Source organism: Pholcus phalangioides, unplaced genomic scaffold (assembly GCF_987345545.1).
Source record: "Pholcus phalangioides strain wild (caught in Gottingen) unplaced genomic scaffold, Ppha-v1.0 ptg000022l_1, whole genome shotgun sequence".
Taxonomy (NCBI): Eukaryota; Metazoa; Arthropoda; class Arachnida; order Araneae; family Pholcidae; genus Pholcus; species Pholcus phalangioides.
In genome coordinates this window covers 8,113,428-8,131,631 of record NW_028301615.1, presented here as the reverse complement: position 1 = coordinate 8,131,631, position 18,204 = coordinate 8,113,428, and the positions used below count along the sequence as shown (strand labels likewise).

Genomic DNA, 18,204 nt, shown 5'->3' with positions numbered 1-18,204 from the left:
ACAAGCAGCGCCACACCATAGACAGATTTCAAAAGACGACAAATGGATTCTTCGTCCAACAACTTCGAATGGAGGAAGGCAGCCACAATATCCCAGTCATATTCAGCAGCAAGAACAAGCAGAAGTATGATTGAGGTTGTTTGAATGACCGGTGAGTAGATTTCATCATAATCATAGCTTTGGGACCATCTGTCAAGGTGGAAAAGTCTTAGCACACTTTTCCCCCTCTTTTGACATATGACATAGAGTTTTTGTAATCGAGAGTTATTCATATCATATTTATGTGTCATGTTTTTGTGTCAAATAGTAGATATGTGTCATGTGTTTTGTGTTGTAAGAAAATTAGTTTGTTGTCCTTTTTCAGTTGGGAAAACGAGTAGGTTACACACCTATTTTTTGTACACACGGTATGTGTTTTCAAAATTTTTGATTTTCCACACGATCCTGATGTCGTAGACTTTGACCGATTTTTCTAAATTAATCCTTTGGAAAATTTTGCTCCTTGGTGTCAACAGTGAACCGATTTTGAGGCATCTTTGTTAGAAAAATTAAGAGTTTGTAAAAATTTAAATTTGTTCCAGGATAGTAAGGCAGGAGATGGCCATTTTTCGAACTTTCGTTTCCGATCTCGAAGGTGACGCGGAGAGAAATTTTTTTTTTTTTGTTTGTTTGTTTGTTTGTTTTTGCAGAGGGAAACACACAAAATTACCGCTTTTCGTGTTTGAAACTTTTTGCAACGTCATCAGAATTTTTCTGGAGGATGAGACATACATGCTGAACTATTTTTTGGAGTCATTAATTAAGTAATTCATTAATAATTTCTTTTTTTTTTAAATGGAAACTTACACACGTGCTGTTGATATTTGTTAACGTTGAATTTGGATAATAATTCTGATTGGAAAATATTTAGATATTTCAAGAAAGTGTATTCTATGTGTCCCCTTGAATTTAAAATCATGTGTTAATTAATTTTTTTAACTATCTTTGTGATATGACGAAATTCTTCCTGTATCATTAATTATGCGTCGAAGTATGTTATGTGACCTATCATTGGAACGCGGAATTAATTTCCCATCTAATGGTAAAATTTGATTTGTATTTTTTTAATGATGTGTGTGCGTAATTAAGGGTTTTCCTTTTTGTATAACATTTAGTGCATTGTCCTTGGGATCAGAAGAGTCTCCCCGTAGGAAGAAAGTTTCGTTCAGGGCGTTATTTTGTCCGGATTTTAGACTCGCCCTTTCACCTTAATTGGTCAAAAGTGATGTCGTAAAAATTTGCGCCACGAATCAAAGTGTGCGCATTTTGAAGCCACGCCCACTTTTCAATTTACTTATACCCTCGAAACGTCGGTGGGTTGGTCATTCTTTAGTCATTTCTTTGGTTAGTCGTTGGTCAGTCTTGGTTCAGTCTTCCGTGTTTTCTCTCGTCGAGAAAAACGCGGTAAATTTGATGTTAGTAATGTGAAATTGTTCTCGCGAGATGTTGCTGTTTGCTACCGCAGTAGTTTCTCCATTTTGTTGCCGAGGCAATCCTGAAGCCTGTCACCATGTCCAAAGCAGAGCCTGAGAGCGTGTTATGCCAGCTGAGAAGGATCCGGAGAGTTTTGTCCTATCTTGGATAGGCCGCCTGTTTCCCTATGCCCCTCGAACTTGATTCGAGATCCAAGAACTGTGGCAGGAACACTGACCCCTGGGTGGCAGAACGTTGAATCACTCGGAATTTGTGAGTATGTGAGGTATTTTTCTCTTTGTTCTCTCTCTCATTCACCATTTCTTTTGAGTTCGTGGCGGTGATCTGGAAGTTTGTAAAGTTTTTGTTAATATCATGATTTCATTGAGGTTAGATCAAAGTTCCCCCCCCCCCCGTTGAATTTTTCAGTTAAGTAGAAATTTCTTTAATGTGTCTTAATTCTAATGATCGTTATGACAATGCACATTTTCGGGATTATTTTTAATATGTTTGTTTCTCTGTTTAAAGTAAAGGTTTGTTAAATGTTGATGTTGGAAAAGCATTTTTTTTCTGCAATAAGAGACTTTTGAATTTGCTCAATGTCAGTTTTGAAGTATTTTAAATGATGCTGCTGTATTGTTAAAATATCTCATTGAGGAAGAAAAGTAATTAAAATTTAATTATCTCAACTATTATAAATCTGTATGTGTGACTTGTAGTAATTTGGTTCTTTTTACTTGTTTTCGTGTGGTAAATCTTAATTAAGATGGAACACTAGCACTCCCCGTAGATAAGGGTTATTTTGTGGTCAAGGTAACCACGCTCTGTATGCCCTATTCGAATCACTGGCCTAAGTGTTGAAAGATATTCATATAAGGAGCAAAATGGTCAAAGTTGTCATAAATAATATTGTTATGGTAAAATATACCTTTTGGAAAGAACCACATAATAAATTGGTGCCGTGTTCTTTTTAGTAAATACGTCATAATATATTGGTGCCGTGTTCATTTTGCTAGATGTAGGACATAACACATCCACAAGCAACCAAACAGGCTTTGTACTATTTAATAGAACCATCAGCAGCTTAATCTTTGAATACCCACGTTTAATTATCAGCATGCGATTTCATTTCCTCATCAACCTTTTTCCAATGTTCAGCATCCTGGCTTTGATCTATGTCGAATATGTGGCAAAGCATCGCGTGTCCTCACAGTATGGGGAGGAGAGGGCTGTTCTGAACTGCTTTCCAATGATGTTCTAGTCTCTAGAGAAAGCTCGGAGATAGTAACGGCTGAAAACTGAGTATCTGCTGTATTTTCAGGTGATGGAAATGGATCATGGCTCAGTGAATCCATTTTGCTAAATGGAAAATGATCTTCAAAAACTTCACATCGCTAACAATTTGCATTTCCTCTCTTTGGGGGTTATAAATACAATAACCCTTGATTTCGTTGCTGTAGCCAAAAAGGATACCATCCCAAGCTTTAGGATCTAGATTCTTTCTTTCACACTGGGGAATATGAATCACGGCTCGACATCCAAAAATGTGAAGATGCAATATGCTAGGTTTACATCCAGGCCACAGTTCTTGGGCAGTGCAATTTTTCAGAGCTTGAGTAAGACAACAGTTGTGAATGTATGCTACTTCACCAAACACCAACTCTGGCCATATCGCTATGTTGCAATTTACTGCCATTAGTGAGATGGGTTGGAAGTGAAGGTGCTGTCTATCGGTGGTCACCTCGAGTTTGTTAGGGAAAATATCTTATCTATATCCTCCCTTAGGTTCGAACCCGGGACCCTGACAACAACCTTCACGATGGTAGACGAGCATCTTACCACCATGTAACTCGAGCACGAATGTAGGCAGCTGTCAAGATGTCCTCGGACCAAACCATGTTCCAAATTCGAGTTAAAAAAGCATGGCACAAGTAGTTTCCATTGAAGTGTGGTTGAAGCACTCTGTTACTCCATTCTGCTCGCGTGTATGTAGTGCAGTTCACTGATGCAATATTGCAGCATCTTTCTGAAAATTTTCCATTTTTCCAAAGACATATTCCCCACCATTGTCAGAGTGCATAACGCTATTTGAAAAAATACCATTGTAGAGAGATTTATCATTATATCGAGCATCATTGTAGCATGGTTTCACTGTATATTTATCTGTTTTGTGGGCATTGTACACTGGTGTAAGAAATTAAGAGAATTTGCAGACTTGGTCCATTATCTCTAGAACTACTGTACCGACTTTAATGAAGTTTGATATGTACATGCATTGATACAATACAAAACAAATAACCATTCAATAATTGTAATACACACGCATGATCGTGCTTAACACTCGTGGGAGTTCGAAGATATGAAACAGCAGTTGCAGAATAAACAAAAAAATGGGTTAATAGGGGGTATGGTCCCCTCTTACAGATATGCAGGTCTCGCAGCGTGATTTCATACTTGAAATAAGGCAGTTTATCATTTCCTGTGGCAATTGGTCCCACTCGTTCAGCAACGCTGTTTTCATTCTCTGGATGGTTCGCGGAGGGGGGTTGCGAGTTGCAATTGCCCTCCCCAGAGCGTCCCAGACATGCTCTATAGGGTTAAGGTCTGGAGATCTGGCTGGCCAGCGAATATCCTCACTCTCTAGAAAATCATTGAGCAGAAGAGCTCTATGTGGCCTCGCGTTATCGTCCATTAAAATGAACTCAGGGCCAACTGCACCGTTGAAAAGGCGAAAATAGGGCTCCAAGACCTCATCCCTATCCCTCACACCAGTCACAGTGCCTCTTTCAAAGACATGTAGAGGTGTGCAGTCATCCAACATGATGCCTTCCCAGACCATTAAACCTCCTCCTCCATAATGGTCAATTTCATGGACATTGGAGGGTAGGTAGCAGGTCCCTGGTTCTCTCCATATGAACGTACAGCGAGAATCAGTGCTTGGGCTGAACCGGGAGTCATCAGTGAAGAGAACAGTTGCCCATTGATCCATACTCCAATCTCTATGCTCTCTGCACCATGATAAACGGATTCTCCTGTCCATACAAGTGAGCGGGACGCAAACAGCAGGTCTTCTTTGCAAACAACCCTCTCTCATTAATACACAGATACACAGATACACACTTGATACACAGGTTCCTGTGGCTGCATACAAGTATGAGAGAGCTGAGAAGCTGTAGCACTCCTGTTACGCCTCGCTATAATCGACAAATAGCGATCTTCTCTGGCCGTCGTGGCTCTTGGACGACCTTGCCCAGGCTTTCTCTTGATGAATCCGGTATCCTGGAACTGTTTCCATAAGTTACACACGACGCTGGGCGTTAAATTGAACTCTCTACAAATCTGGACTTGAGCTTGGCCTGCTTCGCCTATTACAATTTGAAATTAACCGATTGCTACAAAATATAACACCAAGAAATTTGCTGAGGTGTGCTAGGAACGAAATGCGCCTTAACTTACGTGCGCTTATAAAGCCAGTCTCTCTACTGGCTCCACCTACACACACGTGTATGCTTACGTATTTGACGTACAAGATTTGCATTTTTGTCTAGAAGCAGTGGTTTTACATTCAGTTCAGTTCTTTCAATGAAATTCGATAAAATATGCAAATTCTCTTAATTTATTTCACCAGTGTAAGTAAATTGAGCATAAGATTTTTTTGTGACATTGAAAACAGTTATATTGTCACACCCCTTGAATTGTGTTTTTCCTGTCATATAACCTCTATTCGGGGGTCACTTCCACAGATTGCCACTTTTTTGCGCAATGCAGAGCGGCCGTCTTAGAGGTAATTATATTTTTTTGGTTTTTTTTTTCATTATGCTATGATTATGTTGTCGAAGGGGGATACCCTCCTCCCTGTTCTACTTTTTAGTTTTGCTTTTTCTTTCTTCCAATTTTCTTCTTTCTTTCTAATTTTTTGAGTGGGAGCCCTGATTCAGTTATTATTATAGGTACAGCACACATATTCACACCTGAACATATGTGTAAACAACAATTTGTACCTGCATGATGGCACAGCCAAAGATGCTGAATGCAAAATTTTTATACAACACCATCTACTGAGGATTCAGTACATAATTGAACCCCCAACCCCTCTCATAAAAATCAGCGAAAAAGAGAGCATAACTGAAAATTCTGTGTGGACATAAGTGCATGTCTTTACATGTGTATAATACAACTATTTTGACATCATTATTGTCAAATAATATAGAGTTATACAAGAATTGATACAAGTGATACACAATATAAATTCGAAAAATATAGGGCCTAAACATAATATTCTTTCACAGGGTTGGTTTCCCCAAAAACATCCTTACAGCAATATTTCAAGACAGGCAACACCTTATTTTTTATTATGCTAGTTTTAATTCAAACATAAATCCATATTTGCGGTGGTATCATGTTTTTATATAATATAGCAGTCATTTTTAATGCTCTGGTAGTTCTAGGAGGGATGGAAGTGTTAAGCCAATATATATATATATATATATATTTTTTTTTTCCAAGTTTTATATTATATGTACTTGTAAAGAACTTTATGAAAACATTGTTATATATATATATATATATATATATATTTTTTTTTTTATCAGACTACTTGTTAGAATAATATATTTTTCCCCTAAAGCATTTTAGCTAGTGGTTCTGATGATCTTCGCATAATATTATGGGATCCTTTTTCACACAAAAGGCTCAAAACTTTTCAAAGTGGACATCATGGGAACATTTTTACAGTGAAGGTATGTGTGGTTGGCTTTTTAAATTTTTTTCTGCAGTAAGTTTTCAACTTTAAAACAGAGCATGCAGTTAAAAGTAATTAACAGCCATGTTCACACTAGTGTACTAAGTGTACTAGTGGTAATGTACTGGTACACATGAGATCGAGTATCGAGTATGATATACTCGATCGTATATTACTCAGGCATGACTCAAACTTGTTGAAATGCTACCATTTTTTAGAAACACAAGCAACTTGCTTGTGTTCCACCAGGTGGGGATCTTCGTTCAATTTCCCTTCATATTAATGCCATTTTTCTCAAAGATTCATTCTTACTCATCCATAATCCCCATTTTCTAGTTACACAGTCATGGCTAAATAATACAATCTGTAATTCCGAAATTTTACCACCTGATTACAATGCTTTTCGAAAAGATAGAAACTCTCGAGTGGGGGGGGGGGTCTTACTTATTTTCAAAAATTCTATCCCTTTAACTGAAATTCTTTTAGATTCCGAACTCGAAATTGTTGGAGCCGAATGTCTTCAACCCAACTGTCCCCCACTTGCCATCTTTTCTGTCTATTTCCCCTCCCTCTCCTGATTTCCACCTTTTTGAACAACTGGAAATTGTTCTTGAAAAATTTTACAATACACATTCTATTATTATCTCCGGAGACTATCATCTTCCTGGCATTGACTGAAAAAATATGAAATCTCTGCCCGTCACAAGAACCACCCTTTACTCCAGCTCTACCTTAGATCTCATTGCTACCTTTAATCATATTTCAATTCTTTCCACTTCCATCTTTGAGGGTTGCTCCGACCATAAAATCCCAGTCATTAACTTTTCCCTTCTCCACTCTATCCCATTCTACCAACTCGCCCCTAAACGTAATTTCAACAAGGCAAATTATTCACTTATACAAAGTATTCTTCCCTCTCACTTCAATGATTTATATCCACACCCTCTGGACCTCTTTTAAAGCAGGGTTCCCACATCCTTACAAACTCCTTAAAAACTCCTAACTTTTCATTTCCCTCTGGAAGGGCCCTTATAACTCCTTACTTTTTGCAGCCGCCCCTGAAAAAGTCCTTTTTTTTTCTCTGAAGGGATGATCTTTCTTAGAATAGGCATTCCCCATGGTGATGAATAGCATTTGCCTAGAAAAATAAGAGGAAGCTTTCCCCCGAATATAAAGAGGAAGAAAAGAGAAAAAAAAACGCTCTCTCCCTTTGTAATAGGAAATGTGAAAGCAGGGGATGGGATTGGAACATCCAATGGTTGTGCATACCTGCCAACCGTTACGATTTTGTCGTATTTAGTAAATTAATACGATTATACGCTTTTGCTTCTAAAAATACGATTTTTTACAGAATCGCTAGTTTTGACGTGTTTTCCTGCCTATGTCGCAAACTGGTCAGCGTTGGAAATCGATGGTCCGTAGAACGACATCACTCCGCTGAACCAGTAGCCGAAAATTCCCCCATGCCCAGTGGTGAGAAAGTTTTTTTAAGTTTTTACTTATGCGGCGAAACGATGTCTCGAACCTCCTATATTACGCAGTATACTGAGTGCAGACCTCGCAGCTTTCCTATTTTTCCTACTTTCGCCACAATCGCCTTTTTTTTCCACCGCAATTCTGTCCTACTATTCCTATTTTATCCCTCCTTCCCATTTGCTTACAGCCAATATCTCACTACGAAAATTCCGAGAAACTGCAAAATGTCACTGCTTTCCGCAGTTTTTTTGACGTGTTTTATTCACATTACAACTAGCTACTGAAAAAGAAGAAAGGAAAAAAAATTTCAGTTCCACTGGAGTGAGGGCAATGGTGAGGGACGACGCAAAGAGTATCTTTTCGCCGCAGCGCCTTAAAGTGCTAAAAACTGGTTCAGTGGGGAAAGCGAATCTGTTTCGCAGATTGGTTGCCGTAAATAAAAAGACAGAAAAGAGGAACAGGCTCTATCCACACCAAAGCCGCTTTGATCCACACACAAGAGATTCCATGAGAGAGACAATGTGTTTATCTCTCCTGGGATCCCGTAACGAGCGTTCATCCCTGAAGCCAGATTTTCCTAGGAGTAGGCTTTTTGCGCCGCTTTAACCTAACTGGATAATTTCGTGTCGGCAGAAATGAGTTACATAATGACGTTACGCATTTGCGTTTTCCAATCGTGGCGCATCGGCTCAGGACGGCTACATGGTATATGGCCTTGGCGTCATCTACTCTATCGGCTGCATGCTCCGGTTTAAAGGGAAGAGACAACACGAAAATGAAGGGAAGATCGCTGAAACGCGCGGCACACGACGCTTAACTCCTCCAGAAGCAGTCTGCCAATCACGCCCGACGTAAAGCGCTGTCGTGAGCCGTATTGCGCTCTGTAGGAAAACAGTCGTACTGCTTTTCATATTGATGAATAGACGCCGTGTCGCGCTGGGTGATTCACGTTGCGCGGCATAGAAAACCTGCTAGTAAAACCCGGCTTTTAAAAGTGACAGCCCGAACCACGTCTGGTTTTACAGGAGGGGAGGGGGGGGAGGACGAGCCGATCAGCCGCTATAGCTGAACCCACTTTTTTTAACCTTCAGATAATAACTTTCGGGTATCTTTATGTTAGGGGTCATTCAAGTATTACGTCAGCATGGATGGGGGATTTTCGATTTGCTGACTTGATGACATGGGGGGGGGGGGTGTTGGATGATTCTTACGTCATCAACCACCCTTTATAAAAAATATGAAATATTCTTAATGGCGTCTTACTCGGTGCGCGAAAAACGAGTAAAACTTTTCACTAGTTTGTGGGCACCTGAACTAACATTCTCCCTATTGAGTCCCCTACAGAGCCACTCTATTGATCTTCAAATACTTAGCGAATCCAAATGTTCTGGAGCTGTGCTGCACGTCATATAAGTGATCCGTGATTATGCTGCAGATCATTTAAAGTAATCTGGGAATGTGCCGCGGATAACTTGAGTGATGTAGAACCGCACTGGTGACAGGACCAATGCTCTAAAACTTTGTCACATATCACTCAAGGGATCGCTTAATGTGCCACAGATCGCTTGAATGGTCTGGAATTGTGCCACGAGTCACTTAAGCGATCTGTAAATGTGTCACTTGGTTCATTGTTACAAAAATAGATTTAGGGACAGGCCACATCATAACGCTAGGGCCACATTTGGTCCGCACAGGCTGAATGTTTACCGCGGGTCAAGGGCTTAGAGGGTCGCAATGAATTTCTTAAGTAATTTTGGGTTCTTAGCCTTCAAATAGCATTGAAATTAACAAAAATTGATTATAATAAAAAATATTTTTTTAAAAAATATTTTGTGGATTAAAAAAATAAATTTTTGATCATCTGGGGGAAAGCCCCCAATTCAGATTCAGATTTCACCAATAAGCATTAGGAAGAAGGGGGAGAGCGCTGACAGGGGGAGGGTGAGAGTTTTGCTGACTTTTTCTGACAAGAGGGGTGAGTCAAAAATTGCTGAAAATTTGCTGACGTAATACTTGAACAGCCCCTTATTTTAAAGCATACATGTGCTCTACACATGGCCTGCCTCAAGTGGCGCCGGTACACTTACAGATGAATTAAGTGGCTCGTGGCAAATTCTTACTTCAATTGAGCGGCCCGCGGCACATTCCCAGATTTTTTGATAGTGATTTCCGGGGGGGGGGGGGTGAGATTTTTATGGCCATCTTTTTCTCAGCCACCTCGTTGGGCTTTTGCCTGTTGTGGCGTTGTATTTGTATCTCTCTCTGGCAGAAATGACCACAGCTCAAGCAAGATAAAAACAAAATTTATTGCAAACTCAGTACATCACTTCCGATTTCTTTAAATCAATTTAATTAATTTAATACTATATACTACCGCAACTCTCTCTCTTCTTTCTTACTACACTTCTCAATACCTAATCTTGATCATCATGCTCTGTTACTGTTCGAATTTGTGTTCTCTTGTCGCTTGTTACTCCCGCATACAGTCACGGCATATCTCTTCCTTTTCAGCTGAAATTCCTACCCATCATACCCTTTATTCTGTAAGTTGAAATCTTGGAAACATTGAAATAGAAATTAAAGAAAAAAGACATTTAAATGAAAATCAATTCACATGTGGGCTTCTTTTATTGTCTAGTGGTGCAATTTTTTTTTCGGAGTGGGCGTGGCCCCATGACACCTGAAAACTTCTTACTTTTCATTTTGAAAATTTTGTATGAACCCTGAAGAGTTGCTGCAAATATAAATAATTTTGTAAGAAAACTCTTTGTCGGCTGTGGTTTTTATTTTGAATAATTGGAGGGGGAATGAATATCACTTTTCGAATTTTTAGAATTTATGTGATGCTGTTATGAGTTATATTTTTGACTAATACTTGAAGGTTTTAGAACACTTTGGTGACGACAGAAAGCATGTATGTGGATTGATTATTTTATGAATTCTTATGATGCTGGGTAACAAATCAAAACTTGTAATTTTTTAACCACTTCTACATCCATATTTTTGAGAAGAGGGAAAGTTTGTTTGCAAATTCAAAATAAATTTGCATATGTGCCCCGCCCCTTTTTCTGCTGTAAAACTTGTAAGTTATGAAGTTTGCCATGACTCCTTAAAAACTGCTTGAAACTCCTTAAAAAGTCCTTAAAAACTCCTTACTTTTCATTTTGAAAATTTTGTATGAACCCTGTAAAGGTATTATAGACAAATTCCTAGCTACAGTTCCAATTAAAAAGTTTCTTCTAAGTATTTTTTTAATCCGTGGATCACCAGAGACATTATTCATCTAAAGAGGAAAATCTGCCGAATCGCTTTCAAATATAAAACCAACAAATCCAATTCACTCAAATCCGTAATTTCAGCCTCCACCCGTGACCTCAGAAACCTCATTTCCATCCAAAAGTCCAGATACCTCTCTCATTCCCTACCCTATTACTTAAAAACCAATCCAACAAAATTCTTTAGTTACCTTAGACACACCTAAATCTGTTGGTCCAACTTCCCTCAGAAGTTCAAATAAATATACATCTTCTCCTTCAGAGATGGCTGCCGAATTCAATTTAGCATTCTGCTCGGTTTTCTCAATAGACCCCCCTCTCCTCCCCAATACTTTTTTTTTTTTTTCATTCTATCCACAACTCGCTCCCAATATCCTTCTCCACACAAGGTATCTTAAAACTATTAAAAAACTGAAACCCCATTCTGTTGGCCCCGACGACATCCCAAATTCTATTCTTAAATTCTGTGCTGATGAAGTCGCCGATTATCTTTTAATCCTGTTCAATGTTTCACTAAATTCTGCTACCCTCCCGAAAAACTGGAAAATCAATAAAATTATTCCTATCCACAAATCAGGTCCACTTTCCAATCCCCTTAATTTCAGGCCCATAGCAATCACCTCATCCTGCTGTAAAATCTTCGAACATATTGTAGCAAAAGAAATCTGTATCCACTTGGACTCCATCAGCTTTTTTTTCTCCAGCCAACACTGCTTTAGACAATCCCTCTCTACTACCTCCCAACTGGCCCTCTTCATCCACGACCTCTCTGAAGCCATTGATAAAAACCTACAAACTGATATCACTTTCCTAGATTTCTCTAAAGCCTTTGATAAAGTTCCCCACGATAAACTTCTCCTCAAACTCTCATGCCTTGGCCTTACCGTACAATTACTTAATTGGGTGGAGGCTTTCCTAAAACACTGTAGACAGTTTGTCCATTTTAATAATCATAACTCGCCATCCACCCACGTGAAGTCCGGGACCCCTCAAGGATCAGTCCTCTCCCCGTTACCTTTCCTAATTTGTATCAATGACCCTCCACAATCCCTCAACTGCACCACTAGACTATTTGCTGATGACTGTTATTTACTGTATCATTCACCATTAATCTGATCAAGAACTTCTCCAACATAACCTGGCTTCCATCGCTGACTGGTGTTCCCTATGGCAAATGGCAATAAATATCTCAAAAACGGTTCGCATGAAAGTTACCCGTAAACTACTTCCTCTTGAATACTCCTACTCCATCAATCATTTAACGTTATCCCAAGTTTCTCATATCAAATACCTTGGTGTCATAATTTCAGCCGACCTACGTTGGAAGAAACATGTCGACTACATTTACCAGAAGTGTCTTAACAAACTTTTCTTCCTCTGCCGCAATCTTAAACACTCTACTCGGGATATCAGACTCCTCTGTTACCAAACTTATATCTCCCCTGTCCTTTCCTATGCCGCTGAAATTTGGGACCCCTACACCTCCAGTAATACAGACAAACTTGAATAAAATCCAAAATAAATGTGCCCGATTTGTTCATGACTGCTGGTCATCTTTCATTTCTGTGTCCGAACTTAAAAATGAACTTCATCTCCTTCCTTTCTCTACTCTTCGTCTCATTTTTCGTTTAACATTGTTTTATAAAATTTTCCATGGTCAGTTCAACATAGACACTTCTGGTAGCCAAACCATCCAACATCTCTGGAAGACTCAACCATTCCCTTAAATTAAAACCTATTTTTGCTTCCACTAACTGCTTTAAATACAGCTTCTTTCCTCATACCATTGGTGAATGGAACAAACTCCTAAGCTCTATTGTTGAATCTCCCTCTATCACTAGTTTTTTATCCAATATCAAACAATATATTTGTCATTCTCAATCGCATCCTCTTGTATAGGCCCAAGGGCCAACAATATTGCATAAATAAATAAATACTACAGAAAACCGATACAGACTGGGCCGAGGAGGAAGTACAATTGGTCCTTGGGTATGAGCTGAAGAATAGCAGACTCTTCAAAAAGAAAAACTACAAAAGGTATATAATTCCCAAGTTCAAGTGGAAGGATGAGCAAAAGACAGCTTGTGAGAGGTAGAAAACAGGAAAGAGATAAGGCAGAAAAAGAAAAGGTGGAGGAAAAGAATTATGAGAGTATGTGTTGAGGACAGAACTGGTTTCCGTGATCAGTTCATGGAATGGTGTTTTATTCGAGATGTTGCATGGATATTCTCCAAGATTCAATGAGATTGTTGAGATGGTTAGCAGATGAGAACAACTCATGACGAATCCAGAGGAAGTACGAAAAGAAGCTTGAGATATAATCACAGAGAATCAATGAATTTACTAGGATTATCACTTTTGCTACAGTCTCTCTTGGACCCCAACCTACTAATCTGTAGTTATGTTTTCTGTAGCAAGCCAGAGAATTCTGAATATCCCTCACACATATAACAATTCTAGGCTTATTAGAATCATTTGCTTCATTCTGATAGCAATGTGAGTAAAAGTTTTTCATTAGTGATCTCTGATGAGTAGAATTCAATCATTTCACTCACGTAATTTTTTGATTTTTAACTATGTCATATCATTAATCAGCAAGCTCATTTCTAGGATTAAAATATACTCGAGGCCAAATTTCCCAATTGCCAATTTTTTAAACTAATTCTTCCAAAAGAGCCTTCTAATGAAATCATGTGAATAGAGGGACACCAGTACTTGAATTCTCCATTGAACACTAAATGTAGATAAGGCTGATGAAAGTGTATTGGCAGAATTTGGTATGAAGTGATGGGATGGTGATAATATTGTATAATATTGATCATTATTAGAGCCTGGATTATATGTGCATATTCATTTGCATATTTTGGCCTTTTTTAGTATTAATGCATGTAAATGCATAAAATCAAAGTATTTTCAGAATAAGTGCATATTTTTGAAGGTTTATTTAAGCTCGATCACTTTTTTAAAAATAATTTTTCAAATAAATATATCTCAGAATATTTTCATAATATTTTTATTTTTCATGGTTAGCGTTTATCGGTTACATACGCTCGAATGTAACCGATATGCTTATTGGTTGTATTTTTCAAGTTTTATAAAAGTACTTTATCAAACTTCTATAGTATAATCCAGGGTTAAGGCCAGATTACACTATATTGCCTAGAGATATGTCAAAAATAGTTATATTTTTTCAGAAAAATTGTCAAAATTGTTTTGTCACTGAGCAGCTACAGCAAAGAAGAAATTAAAAATGTGTAAATAAAAAATATGTAAAGTTATTTGCATATGCAGTATATACTGTACATATGTAGGTATACATTTTTTAAATGAATAAGCACTAAGAAATAGAAAATTTTCATTTTTAAAAACATGTCCCCTTTTCTGCATGATTTTTAATGCATATTTTCTCAGTTTTGATACATATCCTTGAATTTTTTAAATTTTCCAGATATGTGTTTTATGCACATTTTGGGTTTTTCCCGCATTTTTTGCAGTTTTTATTGCATATTTTGGCATTTTTAATTGCACATTCTTTTATTTTTGGTGCATATTTTGGCATTTTTAATGCATATTTTGACAGCTTTAAGTGCATATTTGCATTTTTTTAGAGCATATTTTGCCACTTTTTTTAGTGCATATAATCCGGGCTCTAATCATTATGAACTGCACGTAGCATGTTCTGGTCTGGTAACAGGTATGATATCCTCAATTAGTTAAAAAAAAATTATATTTCAGTTTCTGCCTGGATCCAATGATGGTATTGTAGCTAGTGGTGCTGCTGACTGTAAAATTAGGGTTCATGATGTCTGTGAAGGGGAAACAACAATGGCATGTAGCTGCCCAAATGGCAGAGTAAAACGACTTGCAGTAGCTCCAAATTCACCCTTTTTATTTTGGAGTGCCTCCGAAGATGGTCTTGTTATGTGAGTTTTACATTCTTTTTAACTATTATAGCTTATGATGTTCGTTCTCAAGTATATATTTTGCTTCACCATCATTTCAGTGCAGTTGTCTCACGTGTCACTATTCTGTGTGCTGATGTGATACCGTGTTACAAAACTAGTGTTATTTGCAAATTTGCTAGTGATTCCACACTTTTTTGCAGTGATAAATATACCAGCAAAAATAAGAAACACTAACAACTCTGTCAATATAAATACAGGATATACAGCACCTGTTCCTAAATACATTAAGGGTCATACATGCACTCTCAAAACACATTCTGGCACGTATATTTTCGTTGAAAATTCTGCAGAGGAATGTGTATAAAGTATATGTACGGTTAAGTGGTAGTAAGTGGAACAGGTGCTGTATAATCCAGAGATTGTCGATTTCTGACGACTTTTTTTTTCGGTGCCAAACATGTCCGACGACCCGACCAAAAGTCGCCAAGGCCGTTAGACACTGCGGACGCTGAAAAAAAAATCTCCAGCATGGAAAACAATAATAAAAACCCATTCAAATATGAAAAATATCATGAAACACAAATGAAATATAATAGTATATTTAAATAAACAACGGTCATGCATGTTGTAAAAATAAGCATATTCTACGTATAAAAAAATTAAAACCGGGACTATTTCCGGGTATCCAGATTTATTTAAAATAAACAACGGTCATGCATATTCTAGGTATAAAAAAAATTTAAAACCCGGACTATTTCCGGGTATCCAGATTCTTTTAAATAAATAACGGAAATTAAATAAAGTAACAAATATTAATAAGAAAAATAAATAAAAAGGATACAGCCCTACTGGTAGACGAAAATGTAATCCTAACGCTCGTAACGAAAAACACTAAATGACTATTCAAACATTTGAAAAGACACGCTAAAAACAACTAACGAAAGGTCATCGCATCGGGAATAATCCAAGACAACGACGCTACTGCACAAAGGGAAAAAACGCTGTTATCCGTTTGAATCGCCCGCGCTTTAAGCGCCATCTATAATGGATGGGTAATGGAAGCTACGGAGGAACAATCTAGAACAATGACAACCCGGCAAAGCAAGTGAGAGCCCGATCGGCATAACTGAGAGCGCCGGCGTTGGCGACTTATAGCGCCCTTGGCGATCTGGATTATATTGGATTTGGCGGTCTGGATTATACAGCACCTGTTCCGTAAGTGATCCTTATGCTTCCAAAAAGTAATAATTAAAATTATCACAAATGATTTTACTGCACCATCAATACAACTTCAACATCTCGGAATACTTAAACTATATCGGTTATTTAGAGAAAGATGTATTCTCCACTTGTTATTACAAGATATACAGAAAAACTGGCTAATTTTGTACAGATACTGATTTTTGGAGAAATTTCATCTCTGCCCTTACCGGGACTCAAACCCGGGTCCCTCGAATGCCAGTTTAGGGCTCTACCAACTAAGCTATAGTGACAGATAGAATATTTGACCAATGGAGTGCATATATATGCTGAATGGTACCGTGCATGGTCTGTAACCTATGGCTTGCAAATGACTTCAGGCCACATATATTTAGAGGAAAGATGTACTCTTTATATATGTGCGTGGCCTGAAGTCATTTACAAGCCATAGGTGATTGCTGACACCGACCATGCACAGTACCATTGAGCATATACAGTTGCCCCCCCTCCCCCCGTATTCGCAGTTTTTTTCCTTTATTGAAAAATTTGTTTTTGACCACACTCAGCAATCGTCATTCACATGTTTTGTTTGCAAAATTTGAGTTATGCTTGTTTAGGACGGTTCATTCTTCTAGTGCTACTGATAATGCTTTGGAAAGACAAATATAAGTGAGAACTTGACAAGAAAAATTGGATATATTGACGAAAACTATGCTTAGCGAAAGTAAGTCAATACCTGCTGTGGTCCGCCATTGCGGAATCAACTAATCTACGGTAAGATATATCAGGGGAAAGGAATCTAAAATTTGTTCACCCGTAGCTGTAGCTGCACCCATGGCAGTCAAAACTTTGCAGCGCCTACAGGATCCATGTGTTTCACGTACAGAAAATGTTTTTTTTGTGGGTACAGGACTGATGCAAAAAGGTATTCCAATTTTAACACAAAAGGCGAAAATGTAACTCTTCCATATGGGAAGTGCTGGCGAAACGTGTATTTCATCAGAATTTTATGCAAGTAAAAGTTGGTATCATAGGTTTAAGAAACGATTTGGATCACGGTATGTAAAAATCACCGGCGATCAAGTCTCTGTCGACCAGGAGGCAACTAGAAGATTAATAAAGGCTTTGTAGAAAATTATTGAAGAGAAGGGTTATACATCTCAGCAGGTGTTTAACGCTGACGAAACTACACTATTTTGGAAGAAAATGCCGCAAAGAAATTAAGCAAGAGAAGAAAAGCGAGCTCCCGGTTTTAAGACAAGTAGAGATAGACTTACTATGTTGTTTTGCGCAAATGCGTATGGGTACACGATAAAGCCCAAAGGCTTGGACTACGAAAACGTTTTTCCTGGATTGGTTTAAACAGTGTTTCGTTCCGGAAGTCAGGAGGCACCTTGAGAGTGAATACATGCTATTCAAAGTTCTTTTGATACTATATTTACCGAGGAGGAATTAATGCAGCTGACTGGTCTTGAAACTGAAGATGAAGAACCAGATGAAGAAGATCAAGATAAATAAATAGAAGGCAAGTGCACCACAAGTAATATAGCGGAAGGGCTTCACAAGCTCACATCAGCAATAGATTATTTTCATGACATAGATGAACCAATGACATGACCAATTTTTCTTCACATGTAGAAAAATTTGTAGAGGAAGCCTTGTCAACACTCCAACTTACTTGATGATATGAAGAAGAAGAAACGGCAAACAGAAATCACAATCTTCTTTCAGAAAACATCGCCAATAATCGCTGTGCCCTCTTTTACATTCCCTTCTACACTATTCTCTCATGATGTTCAATAACAGAGATATAGAAAAAGAGACCTATGGTTCAAAACCTATTCACAGATTTCCGTATTCGCGATCACCCCCGCGAATACGGGGGGGGGGGGGCAACAGAATATTTCACCAATGGAGAGTATATACAATCTCTCACCATAGCTTAGTTGGTAGAGCACTCTACTGGCATTCGGGGGGACTCGGGTTTGAGTCCCAGTAGGAGCAGAGATGGAATTTTTCCAAAAATCAGTATCTCTACAAAATTAGCCAGTTTTTCTGTATATCTTGTATGTCAGTTAAATTTCTAAAAATATCATCATCATCCTCCTATTTTGAAGTCAGTTTTCCATTACTTCTATATACATTTCAGTCTTCA

The 18,204-nt window shown here is 38.1% G+C and overlaps 1 protein-coding gene across 4 annotated transcripts in view; it reads left to right on the top strand.

Moving 5' to 3' along the window:
- Positions 1–18,204, top strand: part of LOC149069414 (WD and tetratricopeptide repeats protein 1-like) — a 530,664-nt gene that overhangs the window by 173,262 nt on the left and 339,198 nt on the right. For 3 of the 4 annotated variants that reach the window (XR_016195038.1, XM_089249200.1, XM_089249199.1), the window contains 2 exons: positions 6,080–6,191; positions 14,680–14,867. Coding sequence is in view for 3 of the 4 variants with exons in the window: in XM_089249199.1 (XP_089105325.1) it covers positions 6,080–6,191; positions 14,680–14,867 (300 nt within the window). In the remaining variant the exon portion in view is untranslated. The remainder of the gene's footprint in view (positions 1–6,079; positions 6,192–14,679; positions 14,868–18,204) is intronic. The other variant, XM_089249201.1, reaches the window with a different exon arrangement.